At 44.5% G+C, this 21,006-nt stretch overlaps 1 protein-coding gene across 3 annotated transcripts; it reads left to right on the forward strand.

Moving 5' to 3' along the window:
* Positions 1 to 332: 332 nt before the first annotated feature.
* On the forward strand, positions 333 to 20,616 carry LOC138782950 (uncharacterized). 3 transcript variants are annotated; one of them, XM_069956977.1, is made up of 8 exons: positions 333 to 417; positions 9,695 to 9,768; positions 13,690 to 13,963; positions 15,095 to 15,273; positions 16,238 to 16,511; positions 18,351 to 18,529; positions 19,234 to 19,507; positions 20,372 to 20,616. In XM_069956977.1, the coding sequence occupies exons 2-8, from the start codon at positions 9,696 to 9,698 to the stop codon at positions 20,547 to 20,549; spliced, it is 1,431 nt and encodes a 476-aa protein (XP_069813078.1). In that variant the 5' UTR covers positions 333 to 417; position 9,695; the 3' UTR covers positions 20,550 to 20,616. The 3 variants fall into 3 exon arrangements, with proteins under 3 accessions (XP_069813078.1, XP_069813077.1, XP_069813079.1); XM_069956976.1 differs by having other exon boundaries at positions 334 to 456; XM_069956978.1 differs by lacking the exon at positions 333 to 417 and adding an exon at positions 875 to 985.
* The last annotated feature ends 390 nt before the right edge of the window (positions 20,617 to 21,006 follow it).

Consider the following 21,006-nt stretch of genomic DNA (forward strand, 5'->3'; position numbering starts at 1 on the left):
AATAACACTGCAATGAACATGTGCAGTGAAATGACGGGGACATTTCTGTCTGCTGGGGATGGTTTGAAAGAGAAATCTGCCTGTAGTGTCCAGTACAGGGGTCACTAAGTTCTAACCGTCTGTCAGAATGTAACTCTCTCAGTTGTCACCCCAAGAGCTGGCAGTTGTGCTTTCCTCTCCAGCCACCAGGTGTCTCACTGAAGTCCTATAAGGGTTTAGCTATGCTGAGTAATTTAGCCAATCACAAGTCCAGACACTCTACCCTACTCTTCTTCTCTACCCTGTTCTCTTCCTGTCACATGACCCTATATAGGATAGGGGTTTCCTGTCAGGAGGGTAGTAGGGATTAGTTTGAGTCTACAGTTGAGATCAGACAAGGAACTCCTTCTTTTATCATTATACATTGGACAATACGACGTAATTGGCCTCTCACTCTTTTCCATTATCCTAGCTGTGGTAATTTTCATGCTGCACACATTTTTTTTTGGGGGGGGGGGGGAATCCATTAGGGAAGACTTTGTCGCCGTCCTCCTGTCTCACAGCCACCGGCCCCTCAGCACAGATGACCCGACCATTGTGCCATTTTAAAGCTTTTCAGCCTACCTAGCTATCCCAACCTCTCCGTACACTAACCAGCAGGAAAATGGCGGCAGGAGGAGGCGTAACCAGCATTATTATACCTCAGGGTCACATGTCCTGCCTGACCAATCCCAGAGTGCCAGGGCAGTGTGACATGTACAAGCTTGCAGCCTTTCAACAAACTTTATTGACAACCAACAAACATATACACAAACTGTGTATCGGTTTGCGTGCATGAACATGTGGGTTAATGCACGTACTCAAGCTTGGTGGTCCCAGTTTGCTCATCCCTACTCTTAACATCAAGTTTTAGAAAAACTTCAACACTATGAGATTGGTCAGCTCAACTAACATACATAATCTCATGGAGGAAGCGGTAACACTGATGTGTGACATACGGGTATATGTACGATACATATTGGATGTGGTAGTAAAGTGATATGTGCGCCCTCTACTGACAGCTAGTGGCCAATGCTAAAACTGCAATACCTGGCGATCAGTGCACAGCAGGATTATAGGAATGCTGGGATATGACCCCTGTGTGACCTTTGATGGCGGCCATGTTGGTTGCCACACAGCTTTTCCCGATGATTTTTCTGCAGGTCGGAATGGCCCGCGCAGTTTGTTTGTTGCTTTGCTGATCACTGGCCCTAATCCATGACCAATAATCAGCCCGAGTAATATGACTGCCGATCTGCATTGCGGTTATTGGTCTCAACAATTGGACTCACGAGTCAATACTATAAGCACCCTGCAGGAAACCTATAGTATTGCCATACAGTGACCATATAGTGATCAGATATCAGGGATTAATATTACTAATAACAGTGTGGTATCCCTTTATAGAGTGCTGTTCCTTGTCATCTGTGTAAAGTTTTCTCTCAGGTTAACCACTACTCACTACTGTTTTTGTGTCTTTAATGCACCAGTCACAGGTGCTCTCTCTCCTTATCCTATCCTTCCACCACTCACAGGAGGGTTTAGATTAGCCCCTGTAGGATGAGTTAGTTCTGTGTGGGAGGGAGTAGAGAGAGTTAGTAGTCGGAGGTTTGAGGGGATAGGCGTGTGAGAAGCTGGCTCTTAGAGAGACTTTATTCTTTATGCAAGTAACTACCACAGTTATGCAGTGCTAAGCTCCACTTAGGGGAGAGAAGTCACCTAGGATCACACCAGGAACCTCTCAAAATAATTCAGGGCAGTCTCCTGATACTAGAGGAACGGACTCAAGCAGGACAAAGCTACCAAGAGTAAAAGGTCTACGTATCCTACTGCGCAGTGCAGGATGACTGGGTAATTTTGGAAGTCTACTACAACCAGATAACCGACAACTGGGGCTTGTGCTACCCTCCTAGGATGGGTTCTAATCAGCTAGGATGCAGAAGACGGTCAGATTATAATCTATACGTGAGTACTAGTGTGGTGTCCCACAAGGGGTGTTACTATTATTCAAACCCTTCGCAAAAATCTGTACTTTTTGTGGTAATTTTACGGTGAGAGTAGTATTAAGGGTTGACCACTAGATGTCGCTGTATTATGTATGGATGTATGGAAGCTGCACAGTTGAAGGTTCGCAAAAGGTTATTGTGTTTGTGTGTACCAGAATCACCTCTTCTCTCTATTCTTCTATTGCACTCTTTTCACCCAATCACAGTGCACCCTACATGCTGTACAGGAAGTAAGTCCCTTGGGTAGGGGAGGAGCAAGAGCTTTCCGTTCGGGACGGTGTGGAGAAAGGACGCAAGCTAGATAGCTCTCCAATGCAGTCTCGTCCGGGCCCTGGCCCTCTGCCAGGTCCCCGAAGTTTAGTCTTAGCCAGTGCCCTGCATGGGTAGGACACAGGATAGCACACTGTCACCAACTTTCCCTCAAGTACCCACATAAAGCACTATGCAGTGTTAAACCTCTTAGGAGAGGACTAGCCAACAGATAACCTCAACCCACGCCGTGGACAAGGAGAAGTCACAGTGCAGGACAGTATCCAATATAGAGCCAAAGAGCTAGAAACTGATCCGGGTGGAACAAAGTTGCAGTAAGCCTATGAACTCCATCTCGCAGCCCGGTTGTCAGCAGGGAACCCTCAGCATCCCGCTCAGCCCAGGTAACAAGGTCTGGGACCTGTGTCACCCATTAGTATGGTTTGGCCAACGCTAGTGGGCATAAGGTGGTGTGAAGACTAAAGTAAAGGTCAATACACAGGCATAGGTGTTCTTCTTCTCCTTCTTCTTCTTCTTCTTCTACTACAAGTTATCTTCTATTGTATCCTCCAACATACCGGCAGAGCACATTTCTAAATGGGTTAAGACTCTCACGGCATCCTCCTGTCTGCTACTCTACCTCTACAACTCTATCAACACAACTTTCTTCTACACTGCACTTATCTCACAGATCTGGTTGTCCTATGTTCAAGTCTGTATTGGAACTTTTGTTAAGTGTATATCAAATATCTTCGTTATTACCTGCTGCACATTTACGAGTAGTAAACCAACTCAACGTTATCTCTGTGATCATTTGTCATCACCACCTACACAGCATATACACCGCAACCTTGGGACCTTCCCCTTTCTGTGGGTGTCGGGTCCTGCTATCCGGGAGGGTCATTACACCGCTCTGGCCATCCGTGACTACATCATCTGTGACACTATCCCTAGGGACCCAGTAGCAACCGGCAGGACACTGACCACAGGGGAAAAGGGTACACCCGGCTTATCAACTAAAAGCAGGCGTGCCAACACACCTGTGTGCCCACCTGCCACTGGCATCACGTGGCAACACCATAAGGTCTGGCTGTATCTCGGCCATCCACCTCTAGAGTGGTGTCACACTAAAGCACCTAGCAAGTGACCGTCCGTCCCTCCGATATAACACCTCACGGGGGGCACACGACACTAGTATCCCTTATCTCTTATCTACACTCCTGTTTTGGTAGAGTACATATCCTACATTGGGCAGGGCTCCTCTGGCAATTCCTCTCCTCTTCCTTTTTTTCACAAAGCACTTACTACTACAAGCACCTACTTCTACTAAGCACTGGTCTTACTCTATCGTCAGCAACTATGTTTCAGTAACAAATTTGCACTACCTATATTAAGTGTACTGTTCACCTTCAACGTTGTCCAGTAAAGTGCTCAATTTTTATTCTAAACGCACAGGTCTTATCTATCTGCACCTGCACCCAAACACACCACTGTCTACCTTTTTTTTCCACTTCTCTGTGGGTGGCGGTACCGACATCCCAGGTGGGTCTACTACCACTCCAGGTTACCGTGACAAGTACCCAAGGGACCCGCAACACTCGCAGAGGCTACTGACCATTTGGGGACAACAGACCGGCCAAGCAGGTACCAACATTACACCTGTACTACCACAGAACTGGCATTACGAGTAACATCACAGCACTGGCCGAGTACCACTGCAGCATTATACAAGGGACAAATAATACCATGTCCATATAGTACCAAGTATACAGTACACATGTGGAGAGCCCCCGGTGTGGTGTTATATCGGAGGATCGGCCAGTCACTTGCTGGGTGGTTAGGTGTGAATCCATTCCGGAGGTGGTTGGCTGAGGTACAGTCGGACCTTGGAATGTTATGTCGTGACGCCAGTGCCTGGTGGGCACACAGGTGTGATGTCACACCTTCTTTTATGTTTAAAGGTGGGTTTTACCCTTTTCCCCTCCTGCCGGGCTGCTACTGGGTCCCTTGGGTTAGAGTGTTCACAGATGGCCAGAGTGGTGTAGTGACCCTCCCGGACTACAGGAACCGCCACCCACAGAAAGGGGAAGTGTCTCAAGGCTGGGGTGTGTGCCGTGTCCGTGGATCGTGAGAAATCACATGTGCAGCAGGTAATACAGAATCCAGTGCTTGGATAAAGCACTGGATAACACACTTGACAATAGTTCTGAATAAATACTGGGCAACATAGCAATCTGATCTGTAGTAGAAGTGCAATGTAGGATATAGAGGTGTTGACTGAGTAGTGCCGAGTAGTATGAAGAAACAGAGTAGCAGAGAGGAGGATGCCGTGAGAGTCTCAACCCATGTAGTACTGTGCTCTGCCGGGAGGTTGGAAGATGAGGTAGAATACTTAGAAGAAGAACACCTGTGCCTGTGAATTGACTTAGTCAATTGACTGAATTGACTGAATTAGTCTTCACACCACTTTATGCCCACTAGGCTCGGCTCAACCTTCCTAGAGGGTAAAACAGGCCCCAGACCTTGTTACCTGGGGTGAGCGGAATGCTGAGGGTTCCTTACTGACACCTGCGCTGTGAGATAGAGTTCATAGGCGTACTGCAACTTTGCTCTATCCGGATCAGTTCCTAGCTCTTTGACTTTTGTGGATACTGTCCTGCTCGGTAACATCTCCTTGTTCTCGGCGTGGGTTAAGGTCGTCTCTGTATTGTCCTCTTCTAAGTGGGATTTAACAGTCCATAGTGCTGTATAGTGTTCTTTGCCAGAAAGTTGTTAGAGGTGTACTGTCTTGCGTCCTTCCCATACGGAGTACTAGCTAAGACTGGACATACGAGGTACGTGGACCTGGCAGAGTACCAGGGCCCAGATAGGACCACTGTGGAGAGCTGTCTAGCGTGTGTCCTTTTTCCACAATGTCTAACTTGAAAGACCTTTGCTCCTCTTTCACCCATGTGACTTACTTCCCTAGCGTAACTAACGTGCGCTGTGAGTGGGTGAAGAGTGCAACAGAAGAAACAAGAAGAAAGGTGATAGGAGAGAAGAAAACAAGATTCCTACAGATTCAGGTGACACACAGAAAAATAATAACCCTTTACATCCTTCAGCTCTGCAGCTTCCAAATAAACATATATGATACAGCGACATCTAGTGGCAAACTTTAGTACTGGTTTCATCACCACAATAGTTCAATAAGTACAAACTTTTGCAAGGGGTGTATATAACCGTAACACCGGTGGTAGGACACCACACACAGCCACTCTGTGGAGTATTATCACCCTGCAGAATATATAAGGTGATCGGGCACTGAGCAGACGGAGACATGGTAAGAATCCATAACTACTATGTAGGATCCACCGCCTCCTACACTCTTGGGCTGGGTTCACACTATGTATATTTGAGGCTGTATTTGTGAGGCTGTATAGCAACCAAAACCAGGAGTGGATTGAAAACACAGAAAGGCTCTGTTCACATAATGTTGTAATTGAGTGGATGGCCATCATTTAATGGCAAATATTTGCTGTTATTTTAAAACAACGGCTGTGGTATTGAAATAATGGCCATTATTTACTGTTATATGGCGGCCATCCACTCAATTTCAACATTGTGTGAACAGATCCTTTCTGTGTTTTCAATCCACTCCTGGTTTTGGTTGCTATGAGGACCTGACTTGCGGACCAAATACTGCCTGAAATATACATAGTGTGAACCCAGCCTATAATGAGAATTACTGTATCTTATATTATAGTAGATGGTATGCCGGATGCCCCTGAGTTATACACCACTGAGGTCGCTTAATAATAATGACTGTATAATACCACCATACCGTTATCAAAAAATACCGCCACATCCTGCACACACAATAGTACTACCACATAGTGACTATATAATACCACAATACTGTTAGCCACTAATACCATCACACCCTGCACGCACAACAGTACTACTATGTAGTGACTGTTAATACCACCAAACTGTTACCAACTAAGACTGCCACATCCTATACAAAATATACCACCACATAGTGACTGTATAATACACCATACTGTTACTGTAGACAACCGATATACAGAGACCAATATTCTCTCATACAAAAACCATATAATGGTATATACTAGTCCTACACCAGCTCAGCAGACCATATAAGTGCAGTTACATCCAGTGACCATAGGGGGCTTCTTATATGATTAAAGTTGTTCTCTTTCCTTTCTTCTCTCCATCTGGTCCAGACCACCATGACGGCTTCTTCTATGCATGACTCCTCTCTGCTGACATCTGTGCCCCCCCCCCCCCCCCGATGCCATTAACCAGTTAATCCTACATAGAGATCCTGCTAGACATCTCCGTACACACACACACATGCACGCAGCTGCTCCTGTATCTGTCATTAAGAAGGTAAGTGACCCCAGCCCCCACTCATCCTGATATGGGAGGGAGGGGGGTGGATATATCAGAACTCTGTGGTGCTGAAGATCATCTGTCCGGTACTGCAATACTCGCAGGGACGTTCCGTTACCCGGCCGGGTCGCGGAACGGCCAGTCTCATAGTGTGTCTCAAGTGTGCACATAGCCTAAGGGTTAATGACCCCAGAATAAGACGATCTCCACCAGTAGATGGACGGGTCGGGGCAGTTTGGTGAGAATGTTTCCTTCGGGGTAAATTCCCTAGATGAGGGGGAGGGGGCACCGGGGTGTAATAAGGTATAAATACTCAGCAGTGAGGCTGCTGCGGGGAGACCGGCGGCTGCAGGACCCTTATCAGGTGAGAACTCCTCTATAGGCATTAGTCACTGACTACAGAGGGCGCTCCATCATTCATGCCCTGTTATGTGTGATATGTATATAGTATAATGTTATGTGTGATATGTATATAGTATAATGTTATATGTGCACCCTGTCATATGTATATAGTATAATGCTATGTGTGATATGTATAAAGTATAATAATATGTGTGATATGTATACAGTATAATGTTATGTGTGCTATGTATATAGTATAATGTTATGTGATATGTATATAGTATATGTGTGATATGTATACAGTATAATGTTATGTGTGATATGTATATAGTATAATGCTATGTGTGCTATGTATATAGTATAATGTTATGTGATATGTATATAGTATATGTGTGATATATATATATATATATAGTATAATGTTATGTGTGATATGTATATAGTATAATGTTATGTGATATGTATATAGTATATGTGTGATATATATATATATAGTATAATGTTATATGTGATATGTATATAGTATATGTGTGATATATATATATATATATATATATAGTATAATGTTATGTGTGCTATGTATATAGTATAATGTTATGTGATATGTATAAAGTATATGTGTGATATATATATATATATATATATATATATATATAGTATAATGTTATGTGTGATATGTATATAGTATAATGTTATGTGTGATATGTATATAGTATAATGTTATGTGTGATATGTATATAGTATAATGTTATGTGATATGTATATAGTATAATGTTATATGTGCACCCTGTCATATGTATATAGTATAATGCTATGTGTGATAAGTATAATAATATGTGTGATATGTATATAGTATAATGCTATGTGTGCTATGTATATAGTATAATGTTATGTGATATGTATATAGTATATGTGTGATATATATATATAGTATAATGTTATGTGATATGTATATAGTATATGTGTGATATATATATATAGTATAATGTTATGTGTGATATGTATATAGTATAATGTTATGTGTGATATTGCAGCGCCCGAAGCCCGGCGCGCGCGCTGAGAGATGAGTCCGATGCCCATAGAGAATGACGGAGCATCGGACTCCCCATTCATTCTCTATGGGCATCCAACTCTGCTGTCAGCGCGCACGCCGGGCTTCGGGCGCTGAAATCTCCGTGACCCGACCAGCTCAGGAAGCGGGACCCGGCGGGATCATGTAAGTATAGGGGGATCTAACAGGGGGTCGGGAGCCTGTCACCACGGCACGGGGAGTGACAGGTGTCCTTTAATGCAATGTTCCTCCCCGCCCTCTAAGAGCCATAGCGCTTTTATTTTCCACCTACAGGGCTGATTGGGGTCATTTTTTGTGGTATGATCTTAATACCTTATTGGTGTAACAGAAAAATTTTGATCGCTTTTTATTAATTATATATATATGTTTTGTTTTTAAATAAAATCAGCAATCCTGGTGTGTTTCGTTTTTTTTTTCGTTTACGCCGTTCACTCTGCGGGAATAATAACATTATATTTTAATAGATCGGACAATTCTGCACGCTACCATACATATTATGTTTATTTATTTACATTTTTATTTTTATAATGGGCAAGGGGGGTAATTATAAGGGGTTTTTAATACTTTTAAAAACTTTTTTTATTACACTTTTTTTCCCTGTAAAACATGCAATCTAGCATAACATAGATCAGTGTTATCGGCAATCTATGCATAGAGCTTGCCTGAGAGCAGACTCTATGCACAGATCGCTGAACCGACAGGATGGAGGTAAGAGGCTCAGCCCGTCGGTACATGCAATCGGGACCATGCCGCGGGGGTGCCGATCATTCATTGACAGGAGCTTCTATAGATATAGATCGCTATAGATATATACGTATTACTGTCGGGAAGGGGTTAAATAAAGGTTACGTTCTATACAAAAATAGCCACTGGGGAAACAAAGTGCATATTTCCGGAGTTCTCTCCCGAGAATACTTTAGAAGGATCCCTGGCGTGGACAAGGTGTACCCTAGAGGACGATCACCCCTCCTGAGGGTTTAGCACTGCATCTTAGAGTGTGGATAAGAGAGAGAAGAAGTGTAATAGGAAAGTGTGGGAAGCACCTGCACCCGTGATTGGACAACACAGTAAACCAGTGAAACAGAGGTTAACCCATTATCTCCTTCAGTTGTGTTCATATAAGACAGAGTTATACAATAGAGAGTGACACCTAGTGGGGAAACACAAATAAGCACCTTCATCCTCTTTCTGCAATACCTGAAAAAAGGACTTTACCCAGATGGAATAAAACTTAGTGGACCACCGGTACCAGGACACTAGACGTCCCTTAGTGGTAGTTACCCCACCTCTAGCACTGTATTCTTTGGCTGTAGAAATACTTGAAAAGAATCAGTTGCAGCATCGAGTCCCTGAAAAGGAACCTGCGTCCAGGCCCTGGGTAAGCTTCAGCAGGAACGGGCTCTATACTCTCTATACTGAAATACTAACTAGAGCCTTCTGGAAGCTTTATAGAAGAGGACGGCACTAATCTTTCTGGAAAGGACTAAACCCTGGATTGTTTTTAGTGTTGTGTGCTTTTTTTCTATCTTAGTAGTTTCTCAAGGCTTTTTTATTTCAGATGTTCAACATGAATTAACTTCTCCCTCCATCTCTCATCTGCTTATTCTTCCAGAATGAATCTTCTGTGGTCTCTGGTTCTGTCTGGATCTCTGTGCCTGGCTCTGGGATGTAGCCCCCCACCCGGAGGTGAGGAAACATCTGCATCCAGGAGTGCAGGGCTGTAATCAGGGCCGGATTAAAGGGAGGGCACCAGGGGCACGTGCCCAGGGGCCTCCACCAGCCTCAACCCCGAAGTGGTGTCTGGAAGCCAGTCCCACGCGCAAAAAGCATGTTGAAACCCGACCTGGACACAGCACTGGCCACACTGCATGCTGTCCAGGGAGGGAGGGAGGTGTAGGGTTAATCCTGTGTAAGCATCTCCCTCCCGGCAGGCTCAGACTCCCCCCTGGTGGGTCTTTGAATGGATTCTTCCTGTCAAGCTTCCAGGTGCTGGGACCTCAGCAAGGAAACCTGATCTCTCCAGTAGGGATTTGACATCATGGAGCCTGCTGGAGGATCTGTCACAGCAGGGGTATATACTATCGGGGCATATATTAGAGCAGGTGTATATACTAGGGGGGCATTATTCAGAGCAGGGGGTATATACAATAGGGGCATATATCAGAGCAGGGGTATATACTATAGGGGCATATATCAGAGCAGGGGTATATACTAGGGGGGCATATATCAGAGCAGGGGTATATACTCTAGGGGCATATGTCAGAGCAGGGGTTTTTACTATAGGGGCATATATCAGAGAAGGGGGTATATACTATAGGGTCATATATCAGAGCAGGGGCCTATATATGATATACAGCCTGTGTGCAGTGTATGGTATAGAGCCTGTGTGCAGCTTATGATATATAGCCTGTGTGCGGCATATGACATATAGCCTTTGTGCAGTGTATGATATATAGCCTGTGTGCAGCCTATAACATGTAGCCTGTGTGCAGTGTATGATATACAGCCTGTGTACAGTGTATGGTATATATAGCCTGTGTGCAGCGTATGACATATAGCCTGTGTGCAGCCTATGATATATAGCCTGTGTGCAGTGTATGACATATAGCCTGTGTGCAGCCTATGATATATAGCCTGTGTGCAGCGTATGACATATAGCCTGTGTGCAGTGTATGATATACAGCCTGTGTGCAGTGTATGGTATATATAGCCTGTGTGCAGTGTATGGTATATAGCCTGTGTGCAGCCTATGATATATAGCCTGTGTGCAGCGTATGACATATAGCCTGTGTGCAGTGTATGATATACAGCCTGTGTGCAGTGTATGATATATAGACTGTGTGCAGCATATGACATGTAGCCTGTGTGCAGTGTATGATATACAGCCTGTGTACAGTGTATGGTATATATAGCCTGTGTGCAGCGTATGACATATAGCCTGTGTGCAGTGTATGATATACAGCCTGTGTGCAGTGTATGGTATATATAGCCTGTGTGCAGTGTATGGTATATAGCCTGTGTGCAGCCTATGATATATAGCCTGTGTGCAGCGTATGACATATAGCCTGTGTGCAGTGTATGATATACAGCCTGTGTGCAGTGTATGGTATATATAGCCTGTGTGCAGTGTATGGTATATAGCCTGTGTGCAGCCTATGATATATAGCCTGTGTGCAGCGTATGACATATAGCCTGTGTGCAGTGTATGATATACAGCCTGTGTGCAGTGTATGATATATAGCCTGTGTACAGCATATGATATGTAGCCTGTGTGCGGCATATAACATACAGCCTGTGTGCGGCATATGACATACAGCCTGTGTACAGTGTATGGTATATAGCCTGTGTGCAGTGTATGATATACAGCCTGTGTACAGTGTATGATATATATAGCCTGTGTGCAGTGTATGATATATAGCCTGTGTGCAACATATGACATATAGCCTGTGTGCAGTGTATGACATGCAGCCTGTGTGCAGTGTATGATATACAGCCTGTGTACAGTGTATGATATATATAGCCTGTGTGCAGTGTATGATATACAGCCTGTGTGCAGTGTATGATATATATAGCCTGTGTGCAGTGTATGATATATATAGCCTGTGTGCAGTGTATGATATATACAGCCTGTGTGCAGTGTATGATATATATAGCCTGTGTGCAGTGTATGATATATAGCCTGTGTGCAACATATGACATATAGCCTGTGTGCAGTGTATGATATACAGCCTGTGTACAGTGTATGATATATACAGCCTGTGTACAGTGTATGATATATAGCCTGTGTGCAGCGTATGACATATAGCCTGTGTGCAGCCTATGATATATAGCCTGTGTGCAGTGTATGACATATAGCCTGTGTACAGCCTATGATATATAGCCTGTGTGCAGCGTATGACATATAGCCTGTGTGCAGTGTATGATATACAGCCTGTGTGCAGTGTATGGTATATATAGCCTGTGTGCAGTGTATGATATACAGCCTGTGTACAGTGTATGATATATATAGCCTGTGTGCAGTGTATGATATATAGCCTGTGTGCAACATATGACATATAGCCTGTGTGCAGTGTATGACATGCAGCCTGTGTACAGTGTATGATATATATAGCCTGTGTGCAGTGTATGATATACAGCCTGTGTACAGTGTATGATATATATAGCCTGTGTGCAGTGTATGATATATACAGCCTGTGTGCAGTGTATGATATATATAGCCTGTGTGCAGTGTATGATATATAGCCTGTGTGCAGTGTATGATATACAGCCTGTGTGCAGTGTATGGTATATATAGCCTGTGTGCAGTGTATGATATACAGCCTGTGTACAGTGTATGATATATATAGCCTGTGTGCAGTGTATGACATATAGCCTGTGTGCAGTGTATGATATACAGCCTGTGTACAGTGTATGATATATAGCCTGTGTGCAGCATATGACATATAGCCTATGTACAGTGTATGGTGTATATATAGCCTGTGTGCAGCATATGACATGTAGCCTTATATTCACATGTACCATATCCTCTATAGATATAGAATATAGCCTATATTCACATGTACCATATACTCTATAGATTATACACAGCCTTTAAGTACTTTCTGGGTGCTCTTTACTGCTTCAGGTAGTTTATATGGTTGGGAACTGAAGATGGGACCTAGATGTGCAAGTCCAGGTGCTGCCTGCGATTCAAAAGTGCATATGCTGCTGTGGGGGCTGACACAGGGGGCAGGAGAGCACAGAAAGTACTAAAATGCTGTGTTCTCGCATTGAATAAAGTGTGAACACACAGCGATGCTCACCCCTCCCCCATCCTGTCTCTAGGGCCTGGCATCTTCCTCTGGACTGCAGCCTCTAGGGACCATCATATGCAGAACAGAGGAGGATGCTGAGCCATACAGTCAGCAGTGAGGAGGGGTAGGTGCTAAGTCCCCTACAGTAATCAGCCACCTGTATAGATTGCTGTATGGTTTATTTGTTGGGGAAGAAAATGGGGGGGCCCCCAACAAAATTGTTGCCCAGGGCCTCCACCAACCTTAATCCGGCCCTGGCTGTAATATATGTATATCAGACATTGGGATGGATTATAACATGGGCAGCGGGTCATGACACCCTGTAACCTCAGGCACTCGGCACCCAAGAAGATGTAAACTAACATCATGGTATTATTTAGTAACTATTGTCACTGTTAGTAGTTCAGGCCCCATACGGCCCCATGTGCTCATTGTCTGGCACTGTTATGTAGGCACCAGGTCCAAGATACCAGTGTCCAATAATCTGAGCTGTTATTCCAGGATTACAGTGACTTCCAGCAGCAGACGATCAGCCTACAAGTTGCTTCTTGCTCCTTCCTATGTCCTGTCGGGTGGAGTCACATTGTTCTGTAGTAGGATAAACATGATGATAAAAATCTTTTTATGGAACCATCTTATCAATGTGAATGGCATCTTACAAGAACATCCACCTCTTTACATTTATTTCCCAGTCCAAGTTCTTTTTTCTAATGTTTTCTGTGAGTTATGAGGAGATACAGACAGCAGGAACACAGCAGATAAGGACTCACACAGCTCCATATACCTGACAGCTCTTCTGCTCTTATTTCCACAGCCACAAATATAGCAAGAGATGGAGAAGCTTCCCAGGATTCTATTGCAGTTGATGGAAACGCCAAAAATGCCATAGATGGGAACAAAGATGGAACATACAGCAAGGGCTCCTGCACTCACACCTCTGGTGCACAGAATCCTTGGTGGAAGCTCAACCTGAAAAAGAAATACAAAATATCAACTGTTGTCCTAACAAATAGGCAGGACTGCTGTCCAGAGAGGCTGATGGGAGCTGAGATCCGAATCGGTAACGACCCCAACAACAATAACACAGTGTAAGTTCATACTAGGCACCAATAACTCTTTCCTTTCCTGCAGACCAAACCAAAACTTGTCCTGTCTTGTGTTCCTCCACAATGTCCCATCGTATGTTCCTCCACAATGTCCCGTCTTGTGTTCCTCCTCATAGTCCCATCTTCTGTTCCTCCATAACGTCCCATCTTGTGTTCCTCCTCAATTTCCCATCTTGTGTTCCTCCACAATGTCCAGTTTTGAGTTTCTCCACAATGTCCCAATTTGTGTTCCTCCACAATGTTCCATCTTGTGATCCTCTACAATGTCCCATCTTGTCTTCCCCCACAACGTCCCGTCTTGTGTTCCTCCTCAATGTCCCATCTTGTGTTTCTCCACAATTTCCTGTCTTAAGTTGCTCTGCAATGTTCCGTGGTGTTCATCCACAATGTCCCATCTTGTGTTCCTTCACAATGTCCCATCTTATGTTCCTCCACAATGTGCCATATTGTTTTTCTCCTCAACGTACCATCTTGTGTTCCTCCACAATGTTCCGTTGTACTCCTTCACAATATCCCATCTTGTGTTTCTCCACAATGTCCCATATTGTGTTCCTCTACAATGTCCCATCTAATGTTCCTCCACAACGTGCCATATTGTTTTTCTCCTCAACGTCCCATCTTGTGTTCCTCCACAATGTCCCGTCTTGTGTTTCTCCACACTGTTCCGTTGTACTCCTTCACAATATCCCATCTTGTGTATCTCCACAATGTCCCATCTTATGTTCCTCCACAATCTTCTGTTTTGTTCTTTCACAATGTCCCATCTTGTGTTCCTCCTCATAGTCCCATCCTCTGTTCCTCCATAACGCCCCATCTTGTGTTCCTCCTTAATTTCCCATCTTGTGTTCCTCCTCAATGTCCAGTCTTGTGTTGCTCCACAATGTTCCGTCTTGTGATCCTCTACAATGTCCCATCTTGTGTTTCTCCACAATATCCCGTCCTGTGTTCCTCCACAATGTGCCGTGTTGTGTTCCTCCACAATGTCCTATCTTGTGTTCCTCCACAATGTCCCATCTTCTGTTCCTCCACAATGTCCCGTCTTTTGTTCCTCTGCAGTGCCACATCTTGTCAGGGATCTGATCATCAGAGGGTTTTACTGATTTTCTCTTTCAGGTGTGGCAAGGTCACGAATGTTACGAATGCCAACTTGTCTTTCTGCTGTGATGGGATGGAAGGTCAGTACATCAGCGTGGTGATCCCAGGACGTGCAGAAGCCTTGACACTATGCGAGGTCGAGGTTTATGGAGACCCAGTCACAGAGACTCTCCCCGCCTGTATCCCCCCACCTGGAGGTAAGAAAACATCTAGGCCCAGGACTGTAGATCTATAATATATATATATTAGGATGGATTATAGCATAGGCAAAGAGACATTACAACCTGTATTATTTAGTAGCTACTGTTGATATTTTGGGGCCTATATGGCACCATGTGCTCATTGTCTGGCACTGTTATGTAGGCACCAGATCCAAGATACCAGCGTCCAATAATCGGAGCTGTTATTCCAGGATTACAGTGACTTCCAGCAGCAGACGATCAGCCTACAAGCCGCTTCTTGCTCCTTCCTATGTTCACTCAAGTGGAGTCATAGGGGGAGATTTATCAAAGGGTGTAAAATTTAGACTGGTGCAAACTGCCCACAGCAACCAATCACAGCTCAGCTTTAGGCAGTGCTGAAAGGAAAGCTGAGCTGTAATTGGTTGCTTTGGGCAGTTTGCACCAGTCTAAATTTTACACCCTTTGATAAATCTCCCCCATATTGTTCTGTAGCAGGATAAACATGAGTGTTATTTCTTACTTAATCTATTGATGGAACCATCTTATTTATGTCAAAGGAGTCAAAGCACATCCACCTTTTTACCCCATGTGCTCATTGTCTGGCACTGTTATGTAGGCACCAGGTCCAAGATACCAGTGTCCAATAATCGGAGCTGTTATTCCAAGATTACAGTGACTTCCAGCAGCAGACGATCAGCCTACAACCCGCTTCTTGCTCCTTCCTATGTCCTGTCGGGTGGAGTCACATTGTTCTGTAGTAGGATAAACATGATGATAAAAATCTTTTTATGGAACCATCTTATCAATGTGAATGGCATCTTACAAGCACATCCACCTCTTTACATTTATTTCTCAGTCTAGGTTCTTTTTTCTAATGTTTTCTGTGAGTTATGAGGAGATACAGACAGCAGGAACACAGCAGATACAGGACTCACACAGCTCCATATACCTCACAGCTCTTCTGCTCTTATTTCCACAGCCACAAATATAGCAAGAGGTGGAGAAGCTTCCCAGGATTCTATTGCAGTTGATGGAAACGCCAAAAATGCCATAGATGGGAACAAAGATGGAACATACAGCAAGGGCTCCTGCACTCACACCTCTGGTGCACAGAATCCTTGGTGGAAGCTCAACCTGAAAAAGAAATACAAAATATCAACTGTCGTTCTAACAAATAGGCAGGACTGCTGTCCAGAGAGGCTGCTGGGAGCTGAGATCCGAATCGGTAACGACCCCAACAACAATAACACAGTGTAAGTTCATACTAGGCACCAATAACTCTTTCCTTTCCTGCAGACCAAACCAAAACTTGTCCTGTCTTGTGTTCCTCCACAATGTCCCATCGTATGTTCCTCCACAATGTCCCGTCTTGTGTTCCTCCACAATGTCCCCTCTTGTGTGCCTCCTCATAGTCCCATCTTCTGTTCCTCCATAACGTCCCATCTTGTGTTCCTCCTCAATTTCCCATCTTGTGTTCCTCCACAATGTCCAGTTTTGAGTTTCTCCACAATGTCCCAATTTGTGTTCCTCCACAATGTTCCATCTTGTGATCCTCTACAATGTCCCATCTTGTCTTCCCCCACAACGTCCTGTCTTGTGTTCCTCCTCAATGTCCCATCTTGTGTTTCTCCACAATTTCCTGTCTTAAGTTGCTCTGCAATGTTCCGTGGTGTTCATCCACAATGTCCCATCTTGTGTTCCTTCACAATGTCCCATCTTATGTTCCTCCACAATGTGCCATATTGTTTTTCTCCTCAACGTACCATCTTGTGTTCCTCCACAATGTCCCGTCTTGTGTTCCTCCACAATGTTCCGTTGTACTCCTTCACAATATCCCATCTTGTGTTTCTCCACAATGTCCCATATTGTGTTCCTCTACAATGTCCCATCTAATGTTCCTCCACAACGTGCCATATTGTTTTTCTCCTCAACGTCCCATCTTGTGTTCCTCCACAATGTCCCGTCTTGTGTTCCTCCACAATGTTCCGTTGTACTCCTTCACAATATCCCATCTTGTGTTTCTCCACAATGTCCCATCTTGTGTATCTCCACAATGTCCCATCTTATGTTCCTCCACAACGTGCTAGATTGTGTGTCTCCACAATGTCCTGTCTTGTGTTCCTCCACAATCTTCTGTTTTGTTCTTTCACAATGTCCCATCTTGTGTTCCTCCTCATAGTCCCATCCTCTGTTCCTCCATAACGCCCCATCTTGTGTTCCTCCTTAATTTCCCATCTTGTGTTCCTCCTCAATGTCCAGTCTTGTGTTGCTCCACAATGTTCCGTCTTGTGATCCTCTACGATGTCCCATCTTGTGTTCCTCCTCAATGTTCCGTTTTGTGTTCCTCCTTAATGTCCCATATTGTGTTTCTCCACAATATCCCGTCCTGTGTTCCTCCACAATGTGCCGTCTTGTGTTCCTCCACAATGTGTCATATTGTGTTTTTACACAATGTCCCATCTTGTGTTCCTCCACAATGCCCCATCTAATGTTCCTCCACAACGTGCCATATTGTTTTTCTCCTCAACGTCCCATCTTGTGTTCCTCCTCAATGTCCCGTCTTGTGTTCCTCCACAATGTCCTATCTTGTGTTCTTCCACAATGTCCAGTCTTGTGTTGCTCCACAATGTCCCATCTTGTCTTCCTCCACAACGTCCCATCTTGTGTTTCTCCTCAATGTTCCGTCTTGTGTTCCTCCTTAATGTCCCATATTGTGTTTATCCACAATGTGCCATATTGTTTTACATTGTATTCCTTCACAATGTCCCATCTTGTGTTTCTTCACAATGTCCCATCTTGTGTTTCTCCACAACGTCCCATCTTATGTTCCTCCACAACTTGCTAGATTGTGTGTCCCCACAATGTCCTGTCTTGTGTTCATCCGAAATGTTCTGTTTTGTTCCTCCACAATGTCCCATCTTATGTTCCTCCTCAATGTCCCGTCTTGTGTTCCTCCACAATGTCCCATCTTGTGTTCCTCCACAATGTCCCATCTTCTGTTCCTCCACAATGTCCCGTCTTTTGTTCCTCTGCAGTGCCACATCTTGTCAGGGATCTGATCATCAGAGGGTTTTACTGATTTTCTCTTTCAGGTGTGGCAAGGTCATGAATGTTACGAATGCCAACTTGTCTTTCTGCTGTGATGGGATGGAAGGTCAGTACATCAGCGTGGTGATCCCAGGACGTGCAGAAGCCTTGACACTATGCGAGGTCGAGGTTTATGGAGACCCAGTCACAGAGACTCTCCCCGCCTGTATCCCCCCACCTGGAGGTAAGAAAACATCTAGGCCCAGGACTGTAGATCTATAATATATATATATTAGGATGGATTATAGCATAGGCAAAGAGACATTACAACCTGTATTATTTAGTAGCTACTGTTGATATTTTGGGGCCTATATGGCACCATGTGCTCATTGTCTGGCACTGTTATGTAGGCACCAGATCCAAGATACCAGCGTCCAATAATCGGAGCTGTTATTCCAGGATTACAGTGACTTCCAGCAGCAGACGATCAGCCTACAAGCCGCTTCTTGCTCCTTCCTATGTTCACTCAAGTGGAGTCATAGGGGGAGATTTATCAAAGGGTGTAAAATTTAGACTGGTGCAAACTGCCCACAGCAACCAATCACAGCTCAGCTTTAGGTAGTACTGAAAGGAAAGCTGAGCTGTAATTGGTTGCTTTGGGCAGTTTGCACCAGTCTAAATTTTACACCCTTTGATAAATCTCCCCCATATTGTTCTGTAGCAGGATAAACATGAGTGTTATTTCTTACTTAATCTATTGATGGAACCATCTTATTTATGTCAAAGGAGTCAAAGCACATCCACCTTTTTACATTTATTTTTCAGTCCAAGTTCTTTTTTCTAATGTTTTCTGTGAGTTATGAGGAGATACAGACAGCAGGAACACAGCAGATACAGGACTCACACAGCTCCATATACCTGACAGCTCTTCTGCTCTTATTTCCTCAGCCACAAATATAGCAAGAGATGGAGAAGCTTCCCAGGATTCTGTAGGATATGGGGGAAACGCCAAAAATGCCATAGATGGGAACAAAGATGGAACATACAGCAAGGGCTCCTGCACTCACACCTCTGGAGCACAGAATCCTTGGTGGAAGCTCAACCTGAAAAAGAAATACAAAATATCAACTGTTGTCCTAACAAATAGGCAGGACTGCTGTCCAGAGAGGCTGATGGGAGCTGAGATCCGAATCGGTAACGACCCCAACAACAATAACACAGTGTAAGTTCATACTAGGCACCAATAACTCTTTCCTTTCCTGCAGGCCAAATTGAAAATTGTCCCGTCTTGTGTTCCTCCACAATGTCCCGTCTTGTGTTCCTCCACAATGTCCCGTCTTGTGTTCCTCCACAATGTCCCGTCTCGTGTTCCTCCACAATGTCCCATTGTATATTCCTCAACAACGTTCCGTATTGTGTTTTTCCACAATGTTCCATGTTGTGTTCCTCCACAATGTCCCATCCTATGTTCCTCCACAAGGTCTCATCTTGTTTTCCTCCACAATGTCCCGTCTCGTGTTCCTCCACAATGTCCCGTCTTGTGTTCCTCCAAAACGTTTCATCTTGTGTTCCTCCACAACTTCCTGTCCTGTGTTCCTCCACAACTTTGCGTCTTGTGTTCCCCCACAATGTCCCATCTTCTGTTCCTCCACAATGTCCTGTCTTGTGTTCCTCCACAATGTCCTGTCTTGTGTTCCCCCACAATGTCCCATCTTGTGTTCCTCCACAATGTCCCATCTTGTGTCCCTCCACAACGTCCCGTCTTGTGTTCCTCCACAATGTCCCGTCTTGTGCTCCTCCACAATGCCCCGTCTTGTGTTCCTCCAAAACGTTTCATCTTGTGTTCCTCCACAACTTCCTGTCCTGTGTTCCTCCACAACTTTGCGTCTTGTGTTCCCCCACAATGTCCCATCTTCTGTTCCTCCACAATGTCCTGTCTTGTGTTCCTCCACAATGTCCTGTCTTGTGTTCCTCCACAATGTCCCATCTTGTGTCCCTCCACAACGTCCCGTCTTGTGTTCCTCCACAATGTCCCATGTTGTCAGGAATCTGATTGTCATAGGGTTTTACTGATTTTCTCTTTCAGTTGCAACAAGGTCACGAATGTTACGAATGCCAACTTGCCTTTCTGCTGTGATGGGATGGAAGGTCAGTACATCAGCGTGGTGATCCCAGGTCGTGCAGAAGCCTTGACACTATGTGAGGTCGAGATTTATGGAGACCCAGTCACAGAGGTCACCAAGGAGAATAAAGTCTGCTGGTAGCGCTTTGTTCCAGAAAGTCTTCAGAAAATCAGATCTTTTCTTTGACTTGGCCGGTTTTTCAGCATCTCCAGCTTTTTATTAAAACTAAAAAATAAAATTTTTCTCTTTACTTGAACCCAACCTCTACATGTGTGGATAGGGGGCACTTTATCTACACCAGCAGTGCAACATATGCCCTCTACTGACCACTAGTGGACAAAGTGAAACATAACATCTGGTGTATGACTGTATAATGTGACCTATTACATCACAGAGGGAGTGACATCATAGATGGGTGACATTATCCCTCCTGTGACATCGTATTTCTATGATGGCAGACATGCAGCTCATTTTTCTCCTAATGGGGAAGAGCATCATTGTGGTGACCCCTGGGATGTTATGTGGGAGGATCGTCCGGTCACTTCCTAGGTGGTGAAGTGTGAGGCCTCTCCGGTGGTGGTTGGTTGAGATACAGCTG

The sequence above is a fragment of the Dendropsophus ebraccatus genome, chromosome 2, assembly GCF_027789765.1.
Source record: "Dendropsophus ebraccatus isolate aDenEbr1 chromosome 2, aDenEbr1.pat, whole genome shotgun sequence".
In the NCBI taxonomy this organism is placed as follows: domain Eukaryota; kingdom Metazoa; phylum Chordata; class Amphibia; order Anura; family Hylidae; genus Dendropsophus; species Dendropsophus ebraccatus.